The 19,251-nt window shown below is 36.9% G+C and overlaps 3 protein-coding genes across 5 annotated transcripts; all 3 read left to right on the top strand.

Annotated features, from left to right (window-relative positions):
* The first annotated feature begins 902 nt into the window (after positions 1–902).
* On the top strand, positions 903–7,107 carry LOC116302097 (uncharacterized). The gene is made up of 2 exons (XM_031711296.2): positions 903–1,049; positions 5,194–7,107. The coding sequence occupies exon 2, from the start codon at positions 5,218–5,220 to the stop codon at positions 6,478–6,480; it is 1,263 nt and encodes a 420-aa protein (XP_031567156.2). The 5' UTR covers positions 903–1,049; positions 5,194–5,217; the 3' UTR covers positions 6,481–7,107.
* A 730-nt stretch (positions 7,108–7,837) lies between these two features.
* Positions 7,838–16,172, top strand: LOC116302108 (calcium/calmodulin-dependent protein kinase type II subunit delta). Of its 3 annotated transcripts, none has more exons than XM_031711313.2 (3): positions 7,838–7,997; positions 13,456–13,819; positions 14,852–16,172. In XM_031711313.2, the coding sequence occupies exons 1-3, from the start codon at positions 7,942–7,944 to the stop codon at positions 15,527–15,529; spliced, it is 1,098 nt and encodes a 365-aa protein (XP_031567173.2). In that variant the 5' UTR covers positions 7,838–7,941; the 3' UTR covers positions 15,530–16,172. The 3 variants fall into 3 exon arrangements, with proteins under 3 accessions (XP_031567173.2, XP_031567174.2, XP_031567175.2); XM_031711314.2 differs by lacking the exon at positions 7,838–7,997 and adding an exon at positions 9,518–9,705; XM_031711315.2 differs by lacking the exon at positions 7,838–7,997 and adding an exon at positions 13,242–13,334.
* Positions 16,173–16,500: 328 nt separating this feature from the next.
* On the top strand, positions 16,501–19,099 carry LOC116302103 (ubiquitin-ribosomal protein eS31 fusion protein). The gene is made up of 5 exons (XM_031711301.2): positions 16,501–16,589; positions 16,683–16,749; positions 16,845–16,899; positions 17,688–17,875; positions 18,888–19,099. Exons 2-5 carry the CDS (start codon positions 16,702–16,704, stop codon positions 19,068–19,070), a joined length of 474 nt encoding a protein of 157 aa, XP_031567161.1. The 5' UTR covers positions 16,501–16,589; positions 16,683–16,701; the 3' UTR covers positions 19,071–19,099.
* Positions 19,100–19,251: the final 152 nt, after the last annotated feature.

Below are 19,251 nucleotides of genomic sequence, written 5' to 3' on the forward strand. Positions count from 1 at the left end.
TTTTGACCGGAGTAGCTTGTGATAAAGTGATGGTTATATCTTAGCCTGCGTTCAACCGGTATAATTTCTCTCGTTATATCTTCAAAAAGCCAAGAATGCTATACGTGATTGAGAAGTAATGATCATGTGAATGTAAAAATACTTGGGACCATGCATATGATTATTTTCACAAAACAGGTTAGATTACACAGCTGTAGCCCACCCAGGAGACTACATGCATACATACATACATACATACTTTTATTTGATAAAGCAGGTTAGATTAAGATAGGCAGCCATAGGCTGATGTGGACCTGCATCAACATTATATACAAGAAACTAAAATTTCACTATGTTTATTTGCTACGCGGAGGGGGGAAGTACTCCCATATATGGACTATACGGGGATGAACCGCTGAACAGGGTATGGTTTTTCGAGCTTCTCGTCATAAACAGGGTATGCAATTTCACTCAAGTTCCAAGTTCTTCCTGAGTTTCCTGTCATATTTAGGGTATCTAATTTCGTATTGACCGAAACTGGTTATTATGGTCGTAAAACAACGATACGCGAGATGAAATGATAATTGAAACAGGAACTCAGTGCAATAAATTATATCTTTTGTCATAAACAGGGTTTATAAATTTAATTTTTTTTGTTATAAACAGGGTACCCCTTTCAGAATCCCAGCGGAGTTTCCCCCCCCCCCCCCCCCTCTCCCTCTCCCTCCCCCTCCCCCTCCCATTCCGGGTTTGCTACAACGTACCACTACATGTACTAGGAAAAACCTCCCTTAGGGTGAGGGATGAGGTACGATCGATTCTAACGTCTTAAATATAAAGATGAAAAGTAAACATCTCATAGTCCAGACTGACGTACGGCACCACGTGGTGTTTGCTATTACAGGCTCATCTCTTAGCTTCCCACGTGATACTAGTCAAACAGGTTTTCAAAACCAGTTTGATGGACCTAAGACAGCCGACGTTCCGATCGAAACGAAACGTGTTTCTAAATCCTGCATGAGAAGCTGTACGACCATAGGCAATCGAGAGATTCATCGCATTTTAACAAGGTATTTTGAACCAAATGCAATACTTTTGCTCATTTTCCAATATTCAAAGTGTAAAATAACATTTTAGTTTAGCTTGGATAGCGAAAATGTGGCGGAAAGTCAGACCTCTTTCGACCGCGTTTTTCAGTTAATTTGAACAGAATATTCGCTGGAGTAGACGCGAAAGCTTGCATCGAACAACACCTCTTCACACCTTGTTGGCTTCGTTCGGTGAAAAAGAAATTCTCCTCGTTCCTGTTATTCTTTTAGCGCAAATTTTCGAGAATCTTTCATTCTGGCTATAACTAAAGAATGCGTGTAGACCGTTTTGCTTTCTCGACGGAATAATCATATTATCCGTTGTTTTGCTCGACCCAAAGATGTTTTTGTCGTGGAATTTAACATTTTTTAAACATGCTATGTCTAGAGGACCGGGATTTCTTCATCCATATAGAAGTATTTATATTGAGTTATACATTTATAAAAAATTATATGAATTTTTATGCCAATACTTCTACACTTTCTAATTGAAAAAAAAGGTTTTTTTAAGGAATCATTTTCGTGATAAGAAGCGAGCGATAAAGGTCAATATTGAAAGAGGTTTTAATATTTACAGATAGTTTGGATGGCAACACGTATTCGTGATTGCGTGAGAAAGCTAAAGATACGTGCGAGCAGAATTTCCTTGAGAGACCCTGGTCCAAAAGTAAAGAATTACCTCATTATCAAATCGCCCTTTGCCAAACTCGTGGATACTAGTATTAAAGTTGCACTTTTCAGAGAGTAGGTTACCTCGGTAGTCTTCTACGCGTGTCGTCACGCAACGCTCACTCAGTAGCAGCTGCTTAAGGAGCCAAGCACAACATTCTTAAATTAGCCAATCACAGCTCTAGTCCCAAAATCTAGTATAATCACTACAAAACGTCAGGGAAAGATCGAGAGAGCTTTCGAGAAAGCAAGTAAAAAATTTCAAATAACAGATTTTAACGATTATCAGAGGGTAGCTATATGTTTCATAGGAGAAGAGAAAAGAGATGTGTTTATAAATCTGCCGACAGGCTTTGGAGAATTTCTTGTATTTCAAGCTTTAATAACTGTTCGTGTTTGATGACCTTACAAATGAGCGAGAACTTAGCACTTGTTGTTGTGTCATTTCTAATCAACTGAAGAGCATGGTATACATGGACATTAATAATATTCCAAACATACTCCAGCGGTGCCCCTGGATGCCTGGTCTACTGGCTAGATAGTACACATGGACATTAATAGTATTCCAAGTACACTCCAGCGGTACACCTGGATGCCTGGTCTACTGGTTAGATAGTACACATGGACATAAATAGTATTCCAAGCACACTTTGGCGGTACACTTGGATGCCTGGTCTACTTGTTAGATGGTACTAGCCTGTGTGCAGCCGAACTAACTAACTTTTAAGTTACAGATATTTTTGCATTTTTAGTTCTGGTGTTTTTAAACATTTTCATAATTTCTAAACAATTTACTCTCTAACTTTCTTTCTATCATTCTAATCTAAACTTTTAAAATTTATAATAATAAAGTGGCCTCCATTATTGCATTCGGTGCATGGCACACTCGTGGATACCCTATGAATTCTATTTGCACTTCAGTATAATAGAATATATATCATAATGAAATTTGTTTCAAAATATTATTTCTTGAGATATGTGAGGAGGTTAAGCCCAATTTGTGACGTCATTTTGTTGACACGTACTCTAGATTCAGTAGTAATGTACTAAATATAAAATAAAATAACAACAAAAGGCATATTCTATTCAGCTTCATTTGATAGCTTACGTAGTACTCTTCAAATTTTGGGAAACTGATACTACCTGAAATTAAGATTCTACATTCCAACATATTTCGTGTATTTGCAACTAAATCTGGCTGGAGACTCGTACGACTTGTCACAACGTCACAACTTGTGCTAAATTTTCTTGAATTTCTAGAGAAAAACGTTTTTGAAACAAATTTAACCGTGATATTTTTATTAATACCAATAAACTACATATTTTTAACATTAATTTTTTTTTTGTCATATGCACTTTAACCCTTGGGGGGGGGGGGGGGGGGTACTACAACCCCAACTTGGGTAGGGGTGTGCCGCCAGGACCTCAAAACCCTGACCCTATCCCAGACCTAAAATTTTGATTTTACATTCCCTACATATTGGTGTCTGTTATTAAGATAGGATTTAAACCAGTCTAGGACAATGCCCCTTATTAATTCCATAGTTGGATAGTTTCTTGATTAGGATTTCATGGTTTACAGTATCAAAGGCCTTACAAAAATCTAGGAATATACCACAGCAATAGATTCCTGAATCACTGGCTCTTTGAATTTTATCAGTATTTAAGAGAATTGCATGAGAAGTGTTATGAAGAGAACGAAAACCAAATTGTTTATTGTAGAGGCAATCACTCTTTTCAAAGAAATAGATCAGTCTTTTGTACATACGTTTTTCAAGAATTTTACTAATAACATATATATATATATATATATATATATATTATTAGTTCTTAAAATTATTTATTTATTTTAAATTAGGGGACTTATATAGGGCTAACCTCAATGTCTTCCTTTTCAAAATATGTAATCTGCATTTTTGAATAAAGTATTATTAATTAATTAACAGAAAGCAGTGATATTGGACGATAGTTTGAAGTCATTAAATTTGTCCTAACAGAGCATTTGGATTAATTTCCGAGTAGATTCTTTTAAAAATCTTTGCCTTATGAGAAAAGTATTTTAATTTAGTAATGAACAAAAAATTAGGTAAATGATCAGACAAATCAGATAAAATATTACCACTTATGGTAGAATGCTCAAGAGAGTTAAAAAATGCATGTTGAGCCTGCATTGTTCAAATCGCATTGAAACTTTGAGAAATTTGTCTTTATTTAGATAATTAAGACCGAAATACGACTGCTTTATTGTTTATCGGCTAGTTCTTATAATTTTTTAATCTTACAACCCGAAAATGTTTTCATTTTTTTTTTTTTTTTTACAAGCCGTGAATATGACTTTCGTACGCTGTTAGGTATAAATGTCAAGAAAGTTCGGGTAATCCACAACCGGCAGAATAAAGCCTGGGAGTAGATAAACAAACAATGAATGGTGAGATAAAACAAAGAACGCAGCTTACATGTAGAACAATACACATTGTTCACCATAATCCATGCTTTCTTTGTTTTTGTTATTTTGTCCATTCCCAAGGTTCGTTCTACCAGTGGACACCGACCCGTCAGTTCTGAGTTTCAGTCCTCTTTTTTTTTGGATATTGGCTATGGCTCAACAAAGAAACCGAATTCAAGGATAAATAAATATAAAAAATATTTAATAATTATGAAGTCTTTTCATGTAGATTGTGCAAGGGACAGCTCCCTAGAAAGCGTGTTTATTAGTATATAAGAATCTCATTGTAGTTGGATTGCCTGAGTATCCAACCATCGTCATTACGTTTGTTTGTCATTAATTTAGACAGAATTAGGTAGAAAATAATTTACGTTCGTTTGAGCACAGCGAATTAGAACGTAAATGCACTTTTTTGTTTTTGAAAATCTACAATTCCTAAACGCTAATGAAAGTTTGAAAACGTTAATGAACCCACGCAAACATATTCATGATTGTCAAATTCAATGCTAAATTTCTTAATGAAAGTTCCATTGCACTCTTGAGACTCCGTTCGCCTTATTGTATGCCTGTTCGCTGTAATGACAATACTTCTTCGCTTCAATGAATATTCTTTCGCGGTTAATGAACAGCAAAAGGTGTAGTACGTCTTAGTAGTCTATTGTACTAAGGTGGAAAACTAGTGAAAACTAGTGTAAACTGCGTCGGTGTTTTCAGTAAAACAGTTGATAGATAGATAATATGTAACACCGTATGGTGTGTAAAAATGAAACTGACGTTTCGGACGTTAGTCCTTCATCGGAGTGCTCCAAGCACTCCGATGAAGGACTAACGTCCGAAACGTCAGTTTCATTTTTACATACCATACGGTGTTACATATTATCTATCTATCAACTGTTTTAGTATTGTACTGATGTATTGAGACAACGGATTGCGTCTGCAGTTATCGCGCAAACTAATTACACCTTTAAGCAATATTAACTTTATTTATCTTCATTTATATCTTTATTTCAGTTTTAAAAAAGTCGACGACATTCAATGGAAAAAATCGACGATTTAAATCAAAACACTTCGGATAGTCTTTCTTTTGGAGAGTTCAACTCGTCGGACAAGAACGTATTCAACAAGAGCTTGAAAAGCAAGTCTCCCGATGTGGTTACTCTAGGGAGCCTCTACTCCAAGGACGTGCCGAATGGCTACTTTATGCCAGAGCGGCCATCCTCGTTCAATCCTCGGGCCAAGTTCCGTAATGACGAGCGGTACACCATTCATGACTATCCACCTTGGCCACTTTTTTTCGCCGAACGGCTCAAGCCTATTCAGATTTCCTTCGTCGTTGGCAACGAACTCCCAATTCTCATGCGCTACTTCCCTGCGGAAGAACTAAAAACTCATTGGAAGAAATGGATTCCTTTCTTCCCTCTGGCGGACGCCCGTGACTTGGTCACCGAAGACACTGGTGATAGTAAGTTGATTACTTACTTTCCAATTCAGAGCTTGCCCAAAGAAAAACACGCAAACGATCCTGATATGCACCACAAGGTACTCTGTAAATTAACCATCCCTGAAATGGGAGCAGTGACTCCTAATCATATGACAGTGTATGACTATCACGTACCCTGTATGATCAAGGTCACTCACGGTGTCTCAGGGCGAGGTACCTTCATGGTCAAGACTAAACAAGAAGCAGAAACACTTATCAATAAGTTACGCGACGAGGTCAAGTGCCCAGAGCCGAGTATCTCTGAAGTCATTGAAGACATCACAGGAAATTACTGTGTCCAGTTTTATCTTTTTAAAACTGGCGAGATACATTGGCTCGGCTGCTCCAGGCAAACCGTTACAGATGAATTCGAGTGGGATGGTGGTTACATTGACTGGAACAAACAAGACGAGCTGAAAAGAATGTACTTCAACACGGTTATGCCTGTCAAGGAATACCTACATAAGAAAGGCTATTTCGGTGTGGTTGGTATTGATGTCTTGTCCAACAAGGAGGACAACTATGTGGTCGATGTCAATGCACGAATTAACGGCAGCACTTCGCTTCTCTTGATTGCGCCTCACATGGCCGCTAAAGGCTTCACTTCCTCCGCTATCCTCATCATTCCTGATGTCAAAGGCAACGAAAGCGAGTTGATTGAAAAGCTTGACCAAATCAATTCCGAAGGAAATGGGATCGTCATTGATTTGGCAAGCGTCGAAAACCCAGATGGAAAATCATGCGAAGCCCACATCTGCATGTTTGCAAAATCCGAGCAAGGAGTGAAGAACCTCTATTCTAAAATAATTAACCAATGAACTGACGACTTATCTGCTTATTGCGTTGAATATATTACCAGCACACGATTACTCTTAAACAAAACATGCATATGCATAAGTATATATATTTCTTGTTTTTTCTTATATTTGATAAATTTGCACATTTTTAAGGTATTCAGTAATGGTTTGCAAGCATTCCCAACAGCATAAAAAGATGTGGCGACCATGTTGTAGGGCATAAGACCGTTCATATTTTGCTTTGCCTAGGCATAATTGGTATTCTCCAACCAGTTGCTGATCTTGATATCCCGAGGATGAAGCGAGTACCAGACTAGTAACGAAGTATTACATGAAATGCTTTGTTTCGGAGGCAGATCGTTCAGGTTTTTTCGCTGCGGGCGGCGGTAATCAAGCATTGGTCACAATCAATCGGCCCGAATAACGGGAATATAAAGGCTTAACTAAGATATGTTTAAAATGAGCAACAAAAACAAAAAAAATTGCTAGCTTATACTGGTCATTAGGTAAGCTAAGATATAACCGTGGAGTCGCCACAATAAATAAATGAGCTTTCTTATAGAAAAATTGTAACGGGAAAGACCTTTCTTATAGAAACAAATTAATGTAATGGGAAACAATTAGATTAAAAAATTATTCAAACCACCATTAGCCCTGAAAAACATTTATGGTCGACTCCAATTTTTTCATCTTCCCGGGAACCCAGGTGTAAAATTCTGTCGCTCGTTTCTGGCTCCCATAAAGAAATACTTTTTGAATTTTTTTTAATGGGAGCCAGAAACGAGCGACAGAACTTTAGCCCTGTGTTTCGGAGGATGATTTTTCCTATACGTTCAATCTGATTCAGGTCCATTCTTATTAATTTACGTTCTTCCCATCTATTTCATCTATTTCGGTGACACAAAAGCTAAGAGGTGTATTGAAGTGAGGATCCCCCCGTGTCTGCTTTGGTTTTACAGTCGAACCTCTATTAAGCGGTCACCCCTGGGGAAACAGTCGACCGGTTAAATAGAGGTCAAGTTTACAGTAAATACAGTATGAAAAGCGAATTTCGGGAAATTAAGTGACCGCTTAATAAAGGGTGACCGCTAAATAGAGGGCCGCTTAATAGGATTCGACTGTAGTTACTAAATGTGTAACTGCATGAACGTAACATTTCTCAGTGTTACATTGGTTCCTTTAGTGAGTGTGTCCATGAATGGCATTTCGACCTGTAAAATCATCAAGTGTCAAGAGCTTGAGAGCCTCCTTAAACTCGTGTTGAGATTCTAGATTATCACCATGGTAACCAGACCAGGGTTTACGTAGGACAAAGCAGGGACGTTCAACACTGCATGCACTGACCTCAACGACCTAAGCAGCTCATAAAATAATTAATATTTTTACAAAATATTCAAGAATAAGCACAATCTAGTACAAACGGTAGTCTTAAGCTGGTGACCAGCAGGACAGCCCGTACCTGATGATTATATCGCTGACCAAATGAGAAGAGCCCGAAAAGCCATGCCGACAATAGCAAAGAAGGTGGAAGGTGGAAGGTAAGAAAAGTCCAAAAAATTCTACAAGCTGTTAAGTATAGTACTTGACGTGACATATACGATGAAAGTTTGATACAGGGGCAAAGTGTCCAATTTATATTGTGCCCTGACGTCTTTGCAAATATTTTTAAATATTTTAAATAAACATCTTAAAAGACGGCTATAAATCTGGGAAGGATTCAAGAATATGTTTTATTTCATTTTATTTTTATAGGATGTAACATTACGGATAAAACATGTAGACTTGGTAAAAACATGATTTTTTTTTTTTTTTTTTTGGCGAAACTTATCAAGCAATGATTGCGTCAAGTTCTGAGCGTATAATAGCGCAGCGCACTGCTTCTAAAAATAGCTTTAATATTCGGACAAACTTTGCATTCTGTTTAACCGCTACGAGGATTATACGAACCGATTTTATTATTTTCACTTAAAGTTACAATAATAACCCATGTAAACTAATATCAACTGCGATAGGCTGTGAAAATTATCTGTTGAAAGTAAACTTGTAAGTTTATTTGTCCGAATTTCGCCTTTGTCTTCTTTCTCATGACGTCACGGTTGTGCTGCGCTATTAGTAGTTGAGAACCTTGAGGACAACGCCGTGCGCTTACGCAAAAAAATACTAAACTCAAAGCCCTTTTACCGTTGTGGTAGTGAGCATTTAGATGCAGGCTTTGTTACTATCGAGCACTGTGATTAGATATTATAAGAAATGATTTGATTGGTGTACAGCAAACCTTCCTTCAAAAAGAAACTCTTGATCGACTTCTTTAATAAATGAGCCGGTTATTACCAAAGTATGTGAGCCGCAGTCTGATTGTATTACGTATGTAGACACCGAAGAAAACCTTTTTCTTATCAAGGTGCTTGTCTTGATTGAGAAGAAGTTCCTGTTTGAATTCGAAATGAAGTGAAAGCGCTTCTCTTATAGGGATGTTCATCGATAATTAATCTGGATTCTGATGTTTTATATTTCGCTGGAGAGATAAAAATCACACACAATAAAAGTATTATAGAAGTCCTAGTTCAATTCAAGTGGAAGTATTAATATACAAACACATATTTGATATATTCGCTGTGGAATGAGAACATTCGTAGTTGGACGGAAGTTTCTTGGAAAACCGAGTAGCAAGTGTCAGAAAGTTTTTAATTGTCGAGAAGCACATCGTTGATCGTCGGAAATCTATACCAACTGTACAAACAAAAACTTTATTTTCCCCTCTTTAATGATATCTTGTCGAGGCACGCTAATCTCGATGGAGAAAGAAAAACACTAAAGCGTTTCTTGATGGAACGGAGCTAGTGCAGATTCAATTATTGCAAGACAATCTTTTCTCCCGTAACAGATGAAATAAAAAAATATTATTTCAAAAAGATCAAGTTAAAATGTAATTTAGAAGAAGGAATTTAATCTAAGGCTGCATATAATTTTAATCCAAATTTTCGCGTGACAATATCAATAAGCATGCAACTGTTTGTTTAGCGCATGATTAATGAGGTGCAACTCTTAAGTAGGATTCTGTTTCCTAATCACGAAGAGGCAGATATCATTCGTGATCGTTGTATTCATTCTATCATCGCTGCTTTTCGATAAATTATCTCATATACATTCGTCTCGCATTTTGTCACGTTTCTGGGTATTCTGGTCCACACACGTAGTCAGAAATTGTCTACATCAAATAACGGTGGAAAATTTACTGTGAGTGAGGTTAGTAGAGTTTATTTCTGCATGAATTTTAAACTCCATTCTTATATATGACTTTCTATCAAAAGCTATGTGAGGTCAAGTTGATATCTTGTCTATAGTTTTTTGAAAGACTTTTGTAGCCTTACACTGTCAAGTATCCTTTTTACTTTCACCTATTTGAGTATATTTTGCATGCTATGGCGGGATTCATAGCTGCGAGTAAGTTAGCGCCCGACTAAACAAACTTGTAGAAGTTTTGAACATTTTTACAAAAAGTAGTGCTTTCGAAAAAATGCATCGAATAAAACTTTCATTGGATTAAAGTCTAGTTAATAAGGGTTTTCTTTCAACAGCCCGTCCGCGCCCACCTACTGAGTAACACATCCCTTCTATTCAAAACTCTGTTCATTTTGATCCATACGTGATACGTGTTTCATTTTCTGTCGATCTGTCGTGAGATAGAAGACTTCCCTAATGCACATTCTAGCCTAGTCTTAAACGATAGAACAATGGACCGATCTCGGTCCTAGGTGCCTGGGGTAGTTGCTCTGTGTGAGGTCGAACCAAGTCGAAATTGTTTTTAATATCATAGCCCAGTTCTACAGCATAACATCAAGCAACAGACCCTTGCTAGACCAACAGTTCAAGATATACATTGATAGAGTCAATGACCGCTCATTTCCCCCAACGAATCCTATTGTTCCATAAACTTTTAAGACAGATTGACAGACTGATAAATCCTTTAGATCCGACGACGAGTACGAGAACGAATACGAGTTTTTTCACTTTTAAAGATTAGCGCTATCATTTCGTAGTCGTGGTCGAGTACATACGTAGTGCGGAAACTTTAGATTTTTAAAAAATCGGAAATTGACTACGATTCAGTGTTAACGCGTACAGAACCAGTTTGTAAGGCTCTTACTTCGTGTACTACAAGTTGCGAATTCCTTTGAAGTCTCTTGATTTTAAGAACAGCCTTATTGTTTCTGTTGGTAAATACTTAAAAAAGAATGTACAAATTCGTACAGATTAGTACGATGCCAGTTAAACGAATTCTAAATTTTTTAGGACGCGATAACGATTATATTATTAGCCTAGTGCCAACTAGAAATCAAATATAAAAATCAGGTCAGGTTTTACTTGGCTAAAATTAGAAAAACCTTAATTTTCAAAACTTTTGAAAATCATTTTGGCATTACTTATGATAATAATTAATAAATAAAGTATTTTTGGAAGTTGAGTTTTTTTAGTTTATGTCGCACAAAATAATATTTTTGCATATAAGGAATTTTCTGCGGAGAAAATCAAACCTTCATGATCTAGAACAGCTCTTTTAGTGTCAATGCGCTTAGGTTCCCTACCCACTTTCCTTGGGTACTAAGCATATCTCTAAGCTCGTCTGTCACACAGACAAAAACAGAAAAAATATGAGATTAACAGTGAGACATTGTATCACTTGTCGTGACGGGTGTCATCTTACGCTGATCCTGTTTGCTCAGTACTTTACTTTGAGTATTAAAAATGCAGAGCATCCAAGATTGTTAAAGTTTTGATTATCTAATCCCCACTTTCAAACAAATCGCATTCCTTTGTCTTAAATCCCTCTTAATTCAATTCATTACTTCCTTACGCTATGGTAAGATAGCTAGGACTAGTCGTGCACTTTCTGTTAACTCTCTTGGACTCGCAACAAGACACTGAATAAAGTAACAGAGACTAGGCAAGTAAGTTCGATAACATGATTTCATCTGTCGTCTCATAATAGCCATGAAAAGTTACTTTTTCAAGTGTTAATAACTTGAGTCTTAAATAACAACTCACAATTGCTACAAATGCGGTTTTAGCTTTCCTCTGGAAAAGCAGTCATCTTGTTTTAACTTTACAAATCAAGAAACTTCACCTCTTCACATCTTTATAAGTTTGAATTGGTTAAAAAGACACAAGAGATACTATACTAAGAAGATCCAACACAACTAGCTGCTCGTGCCTTTACTAGAAAAACTTGCTATAGTATTGATCACCACCCCAAGTACACAGCAGTGGCGAAGCTCAACGAGGTCAAACTGAAAGCATGGTGAAGGTGCGCGCCTCTGGCAGTCGCCGGTATACAGTCCATGTATGACGCCGGAGCACAGCTCTCTGATCAGTTTAAATTAGTTAGGGTCGGTTTGAGAGGATGGATAATAAAATGGAGACTAGAGAAACGCCCTCGGAGTCAGAAAGAGAACCACTTAACCGATTTTGAACCAACCATCTCATACTCACATGCTGGGCTGATTGGGATCTAATATGATTTTCGAATAGGATTCATTATTATTGGCATTTATGAACTCTGCATTTTCTCTATGATCACTGAGAGTTCTTTCCATCATGTCATTTGATTTCATGTGATTCGGGTTCATTTTATCTCAATCTGGGTCAAAGACCCTTGATTTTGTCGTTCCGCACAAGATAAGTGTGACGACATTTTTTTTCATTAGGGAATAACACTCGTACGGTGTAAAATGCTTATTTCTCATGAGCGCTTTGCCGAGGATACTGACATCAAGCTAACCTTTATAGCATTAACTAAAATGCGTATCATAACACCACAAGCAACAGCAAAAAAAAAAAAAAAAAAAAAAAAAAAAAAAAAGAAAAATCGCCAAGAAAACTTTTCAAATTCTGCGGACACTATATTTTATTGAAAGTGGATGAAAAAATTTCGCTTTCACAGGAATTTTCATTTTGACCCAAGATGCATTTCGCGTCGAGACTAATTCGAGACCCCCTCGTGTTGCAACATATTTAGGGAATGATAGCAGATAATCTGTATTATATATGGCCACAAGAGATACGTACGGAACTTTATCTTTAAGTGTTTGACTCAGATAACCGTTAACGAGATAAATTCTCTATCTTTCAAGTGGAATTGCGGTGTTGTCCAGAAAGTCACAGAATGTGCATGGAACATCGAGAAGTAATCTTGAACAAAATTAAAGAGTCCAGAAATCTTGAAGATCATTGGCAATAATCAAATGCCTCTCCAGAGGAAAAATGGACTCCAGAGAAAAATGTTCAAATTTAAATAGGGACCCAACAAATTTTATTCATTTGTGATGCCGTGTCCCAGAAATCGAAACCGGCCGAGAACCCAGAGCAAAATCCACAAAATTTTCGCAATTTAGCGTCAATAATTGCATTTTGTAAACGAGTGTGCTGGCTTTATTATACTTCTCGTAAGACGTAACCCGACTTTGCATGAGTAACTAAGATTTCCAAACAAGTAGGGCTAGTTCAAATATTCTTACTGCAAACTAAAACCATTAAAAGCAACGTATTGATATATTGTTTTGTCCAAATGAAAATCGATTATTTGCTTTTTTAACGTAGGCGTGAAAAGCAGCTCATTTTATTTTCTTGTCATTGTGACGTCAATTATATACACGTCAATCATTTTGCTGTTTCCCGATTTCTGGAGTTAATAAATTTATGTTGGTTGTTTTATGTTGCCTCGCGATGTAGTAAAATAATCTTTCTACTCCTCAATTTAGCTGTTACATGGGATTTAAGATCTTTTTAATCAATGCTGAGGGGAAATCACAGATAACGATTTAATATTTAATCTAGGTGGTAATATCAGTGACTACCATAGATAGTCATTCCATACTGTAAGTGCATCGACAAACACTTGAGAAAATTCATTACAGTAACGTGCGATTAATGTCGTTGTTGGACGGCTTAGATAATAATGCTGTTCTTAAACATCACCAAGTTTTCTTTCTTTCCTAGAATGGACGGGATAGCTTCTTCAAACAACGATGAAGACGTTGAACCAGAATTTCGCGTGCTGGACTTAATAGGGGAAGGTTCTTTCGCTCAGGTCTTCAGGTGCGTCGAAAGGAAAACCCAAGCTTCATTTGCGCTGAAAGAATTCGACACGACGAAAGAAGGATACGACCACAAGATTGTCCAACAAGAAATCAAACTCTGGAAAGGACTGGAACATGAGAATATTGTTAAGCTTTATGCAAACTTCAGAACAGGAAAATATTTATATTTTGTGATGGAATTTTTGACGGGAGGTAATCTTTTTCATGACATGTTAACGAGACATCGCTACAGCGAGCAAGAAACTGCTGGGATTACGAGACAGGTAGGAAATCTCGTGCTATGATTATTCTCAGTTTGCTAAATTAAAAACATAAAATTCATCTCAAAGGCAGTCGGTATAGACTCTCTAGAAGCCAATTTGCGTTATCGCGTTTTCATTTCAAAAGCCAGATGGAGGACTGAGGACTGAATTGTTCATAACTTATGGCTTTAATATTTTTATTTCTTAGCTATCCTAGCGCTCTTTTCTGTGGTATGTATTTAGTCGAACTTCAAGAAATGCCTTCTTTCTAAACGCTGTTAGACTAAAAAAAGTATTTTGGAAAAGTCCTTTAAGAAAAAAAGAGAAAAATCTGTTCACCATTGTCAGTTCAAAACACTATAGATTTAAAACTTCTGTAAACAAGAATTCTTTATTTTAATTATTTGCAAGAGAATAATCGTTCTGGCAATTCAGTCAAAACATTAGCTGTTTAGGGACTCAGCTAATTTTGCAAGATATTTTTTTTTTCCTTATAATTATCATCATTTGATTTTTATCAATTTTATCTTTACAAGAAAAATGTTGCTTTTCTTGACTGACCTCAGAGGGGTTCGTAGTCTAAACAAAGTGATAAAAGTACTTCCAAGGGCAAGATTGTGGACAAGATTGTATACTATTACTGTTGACTTAATATCTTATACACGCACCAACAATCAATTTTTGTGATAACTCCGTTAATTATCTGCGTTTTATGAAATCCGGAGGTGCTTCCCTAGTCTCCTACGCAGTAGCCTCCTTCGCAGCCGTTCTTAGGGTCGTCACGCAACGCTTCGTGACGACCCTAAGAACGGCTGCAAAGGAGGCTACCTACGCAGCCGCTGTTAGTGTCGTCACGCAACGCTACACTAATAGCGGCTGCGTAGGAGACTAGTGCTTCCCCGCTTCCCAGACTTTCACAAAGGATTTTATCTTAACTATTTTTTATGTCAGTCTTAATTCTCATGCTCATGGGAAGAAATGCATATGTCGGCTGAAGTACAATTTACTGCTCAATGAAGTTAACAGAAAGTGTGGTTTTCTTTTTTTCAATAGGTTTTAGAGGCACTCAATTATCTCCATGCAAGAAGAATAGTTCACCGAGACATCAAACCTGACAATATCCTCCTTAAATCAAAGCCTGTTCTTGGTTCGCGCCAACACATCGAGGCCAAGATATGCGACTTTGGATTTGCATTAAGACTTCCTAGGGACTCTGACGTTATTCATTGTCAGGCAAAAGGCGCGCCAATGTTTTTGGCGCCAGAAACGATCTTAGAGGATCCTATTGGGTGTCCTGTGGATTTGTGGGCTTGTGGAGTGCTATTGCACACTATGATCGTAGGGTATCCGCCATTTTGGGACGATAATAGCGAAAAAATGCTTCTCTCTGCAGTGAGAGGACAGTATTCTTTAACTACAAAATGCTGGGAAAACGTCTCTTCGTCTTGCAAGGATCTTGTGAAGAGAATGCTTACTGTACCATCGTCACAACGAGTAACAGCATCATCCGCCTTGAAGCATCCTTGGATATTCAAGATGTCATTATCCTCACCCCTCCCCCCTCGAAAATCAAACCGATTTCTTTCTCATCATACACTGAGCACTAAACTGAAGAGCACGCTTTGTAAGATGCATGCAAGTATGAGTGCGCAGTCTCTTGGAGTCGGACATTTCAAAGGGAAATTTTTTCCTCTTCATCACTCAGCGCATAACTTATCTACACTACAATGAAAAGGGCTTTGAAGGGCCTGCAAGAGGGTCAAGAAACTCAAATCCTTCGAAATTTACACTCAACATCTTGATTTACCCTGGGTCTGTGTAGACCCCTTCGAAAACTGAAACTGTTGCTTAAAAAACTCTTTGCGGCATTTGAATTGAAATTCTGATAATTATTGTTCATTATTTTTAAAATATGAAATATTGCTATTTGTGTGTGCCCCAATTGATGATATAAGCAAAAATGAGTGGGCGAATGTATCTTATAGATGCGTCTAATATACTGGAGCAGCTTTTGTATGACTGTGAGATATTTATGGCATGTGCGATGACGTGTTGTACCGTGATCGTGAAGGTGTGAACATTCTGGCATTCTGATTGGTTAAATCAGTAATCCCGCGCACTGTAATTGGTTGATGAAGTGATGTCGTACCGTGACTGTGCTCTAAGTTTTCACAGTCATGCGAAATCTACTCTTTATCAAACACTTCAGGTTAAGATCAATCTTGGCTGGCCACAAGATTGGGTCTTCTTTTTAATCATCGTGTTCTCGATATTACGTCATGTCATTTGAGAATGCAGTATTTATTAATATGTTGTCAGCGGATGTATTTTTGAATTTTGTAATTATATTTCAAATAAAGCTTTTAGAAATATCTTTTCTCTTGTCTCATTATGTTAGCATAATTGTTTGTTGGTTTTAATATTTAGGTATGGATAATATTGGATAAATATAGTGAAGAAATTCTAGTGAAATTAAAATACCAAGGCGTACGTCAAAAATATCAAATAGAGAATGCGGAGTGGAAAATTTATATATGTGAAAAAATAAAAATGACTTGCTAGTATAATCTTAAAAGGGTCTTACTAGGTCCACACAGGAGCCTATCCAGGCAAGGCAACAGTTATCTATATCGATCCACCATCCAGCAGTCCAAGTCCAATTCTATATTTTCCAGTCACGCCAGCATTACTTACGAGTCAGCGTTAGTTCTAGCCCCTGCCATATTGCCTGGGTCCCCCAAAGATCTTCCTCTTTCTCGTGGCTCCGCCATCTTGGATCAGTCTGAATGCTGTAAGAATATTCAACTTTTATTCAACTTTATCTTTAATATTCCAACTATTTGACTGCACAGAACGAACGTTTATATATTATTCTGTATTCTAGGTAAATTTGAGCCCGAAGCATGCAGATTTTCGTTAAAACTTTAACGGGTAAAACCATCACCCTCGAGGTAAGCTATCTTGGATTGCACGTGGTAGACGTGAATATTGCTAGACATTTTGTCCTTTTGTTACTTGTCAGTCATTTAATAAATATTATTTATAGGTTGAACCCAGTGATACCATCGAGAATGTAAAGACTAAAATTCAAGATAAGGAAGGTATGGATCTATAGTCTTGACGTATTCAAGCTTAGTCAATTCTTTGGCTGAAAATAAAATTTAAAATGAATATGAATAAAATAGGGTATTCTCACTTGCTTATTTTTAAAAACTGTGACACCATTAAGTTAATATTAAAGATCATATTTTGTTCACAGTTTTATAAATGATCAATCCCTTGAATATTGATATTGATGGTGTCAAACATTTAAAAATATAAGAGTGATGATTTGTAATTTTAGTCAAAGTTTTATTTAACATAGATTTGTAAAATTGCTAGCCCTCAGGTAGAGGAGAAAGGGGAGGAGGTAGTAGAGTAAAAAGAAAGAGGTTTAGTCACATCTTTCTCATTTTGTCACATCTTTCTCATCTAAGTCAATGAAATGATTCTTAGGCTTTGCAAATTATAGCATCTACAACTGTACATATAGAGCTTTGTCGTAAGAAATCACACACGTCACCCATGTTAGCTGAAGAAAATTATTTTTTCCCTGTATAGCCTTGCAAACAGGATGAGTTTTTCCAGGCATAAACAGTGTTCATTTGCTAATATAAAACCATTTTTGCCTTTGGTTCCTGAGCACAATGGACGAGCGTACATTTATTGCTGGGCCCTAATGACAATACAGTTAATTTTACCCATGCCAAAATTCAGTGTCTGAGCACTATAAATATGAACGGTCTAAAGGAACAGTTCAATTTGTTAGTCTAGTTTTGTTAGTCGAGTTATCAGCCATCGATTGCACACTTCTCACTGATTATTTTATTCCTCTACCAAACCTTTCCAGGTATTCCTCCTGACCAGCAGCGTTTGATCTTCGCTGGCAAACAGCTTGAAGATGGCCGCACCCTTAGCGACTACAACATCCAAAAGGAGTCCACCCTCCACCTTGTGCTGAGGCTTAGGGGAGGAGCCAAGAAGCGTAAGAAGAAGAATTACACCACCCCCAAGAAGATCAAACACAAGAAGAAGAAGGTCAGCTATTTGTTACCTGATATATTTGTTTTTGGATGCCTTACCTTACTATTTTTAACACCAGTATCTATATCAAGGTGTATAGTATTGGTATCGAGTTTACCAGTAGTTAGTAGGGTCAGCTAAAAACATGGTCAGAAAAACATTTTTCACATTCTATTTATATTCAATGTCACTAGGGTGAGACCCATCCCCATCATACTGTATCTATATCAAGGTGTATTCTAAATCAGACAACCAGTAATGCATAGGGTCTTGGCAAAGTGTCCTTCTATTTATATTTAATGTCACTGGGGTGAGACCCATCCTATTGGCCATGCCCACTATATTAAGATTTAGTCTTTATCATACTGTATCTATTTCAAGGTGTATCCTAAATCAGCTAACCAGTAATTAATTGGGTCATAACTAAGTGTCTTTCTATTTATATTTGATAATATTGGGGTGAGACCCATCGTGTTGGCTATAAAATTTTGGCCACCTCATCTATTATATAATTTGTACCATTTGGCTACTGGCGCGGTTGATTGATGGGTACTTCACCTCTCACTGCCAGCTATTTTACAATCAAATGGAATTTCATTAATACTAATCTAGTGCAGGACACAGTTACTTATTTTGTAAAGAAACCCTCATACTTGTATAATAATTATTACTTAAGGAATCCTCTGCGAACATGAGCAGAAATTATATGGGGCCTATACTTTTCCTTTCATTCTTCCTTTCAAATTTTTGCTAGATAAAATAATCTATCATAAATTTTGCTTTGATGCTAGAACAAATCTCATTTCTTCCTTTCCTTTTGTGTTTTTGTTGGCCCTCCTTTAATACATATTTATATTAAGTAAATTTCAGTTATTCCCTGCGTGCACGTGTTTTCCTTTCAAATTCTCACCACCAACACAAGTCATGAAACTTCTGTTTTTTAGACATTTCTAGTATGCACCAATACCCTATAAATTATATTTTTCATATATTTACTTAATATTAATTAAGATGTTTTGTTATACAGGTCAAGCTGGCTGTTCTTAAATACTACAAAGTTGATGAGAATGGCAAGATAACCCGTCTGCGTAGAGAATGCCCATCAGAGTCTTGCGGTGCTGGTGTTTTCATGGCCAGTCATTTTGACAGGCAGTATTGTGGCAAATGTTGTCTAACTTATGTCTTCAATAAGCCTCAAGAGGAAAAATAGATGGAATAAATAAATCTTCCTAATATGCATTTTGTGTCTTCATTTTTTCAATTATCTATATATCGTATACCCAAGTGGCCAATCACATTTTAGAATAAGGTCATCTTTAACATTCCTTTATTCAAGGAAATCTATTTTGTATGCCTATTCTTCTTGTTTTGGTCGTTGCTCTTCTTTATTT

Source organism: Actinia tenebrosa, unplaced genomic scaffold (assembly GCF_029948245.1).
Source record: "Actinia tenebrosa isolate PJP-AT-01 unplaced genomic scaffold, QUT_ActTen_1.0 PGA_scaffold8__29_contigs__length_14323225, whole genome shotgun sequence".
Taxonomy (NCBI): domain Eukaryota; kingdom Metazoa; phylum Cnidaria; class Anthozoa; order Actiniaria; family Actiniidae; genus Actinia; species Actinia tenebrosa.

Excerpts from the sequence above, each read along its gene's own strand:
- LOC116302097 (XM_031711296.2), top strand. The coding sequence starts at position 5,218 with ATGGAAAAAATCGACGATTTAAATCAAAACACTTCGGATAGTCTTTCT.
- LOC116302108 (XM_031711313.2), top strand. The coding sequence starts at position 7,942 with ATGAGAAGAGCCCGAAAAGCCATGCCGACAATAGCAAAGAAGGTGGAA. Across the intron at positions 7,998-13,455 it reads AAGAAGGTGGAAGGTGGAAG|AATGGACGGGATAGCTTCTT; the intron begins GTAAGAAAAGTC and ends TTTCTTTCCTAG. Across the intron at positions 13,820-14,851 it reads CTGCTGGGATTACGAGACAG|GTTTTAGAGGCACTCAATTA; the intron begins GTAGGAAATCTC and ends TTTTTTCAATAG.
- LOC116302103 (XM_031711301.2), top strand. The coding sequence starts at position 16,702 with ATGCAGATTTTCGTTAAAACTTTAACGGGTAAAACCATCACCCTCGAG. Across the intron at positions 16,900-17,687 it reads TAAAATTCAAGATAAGGAAG|GTATTCCTCCTGACCAGCAG; the intron begins GTATGGATCTAT and ends AAACCTTTCCAG. Across the intron at positions 17,876-18,887 it reads TCAAACACAAGAAGAAGAAG|GTCAAGCTGGCTGTTCTTAA; the intron begins GTCAGCTATTTG and ends TTTGTTATACAG.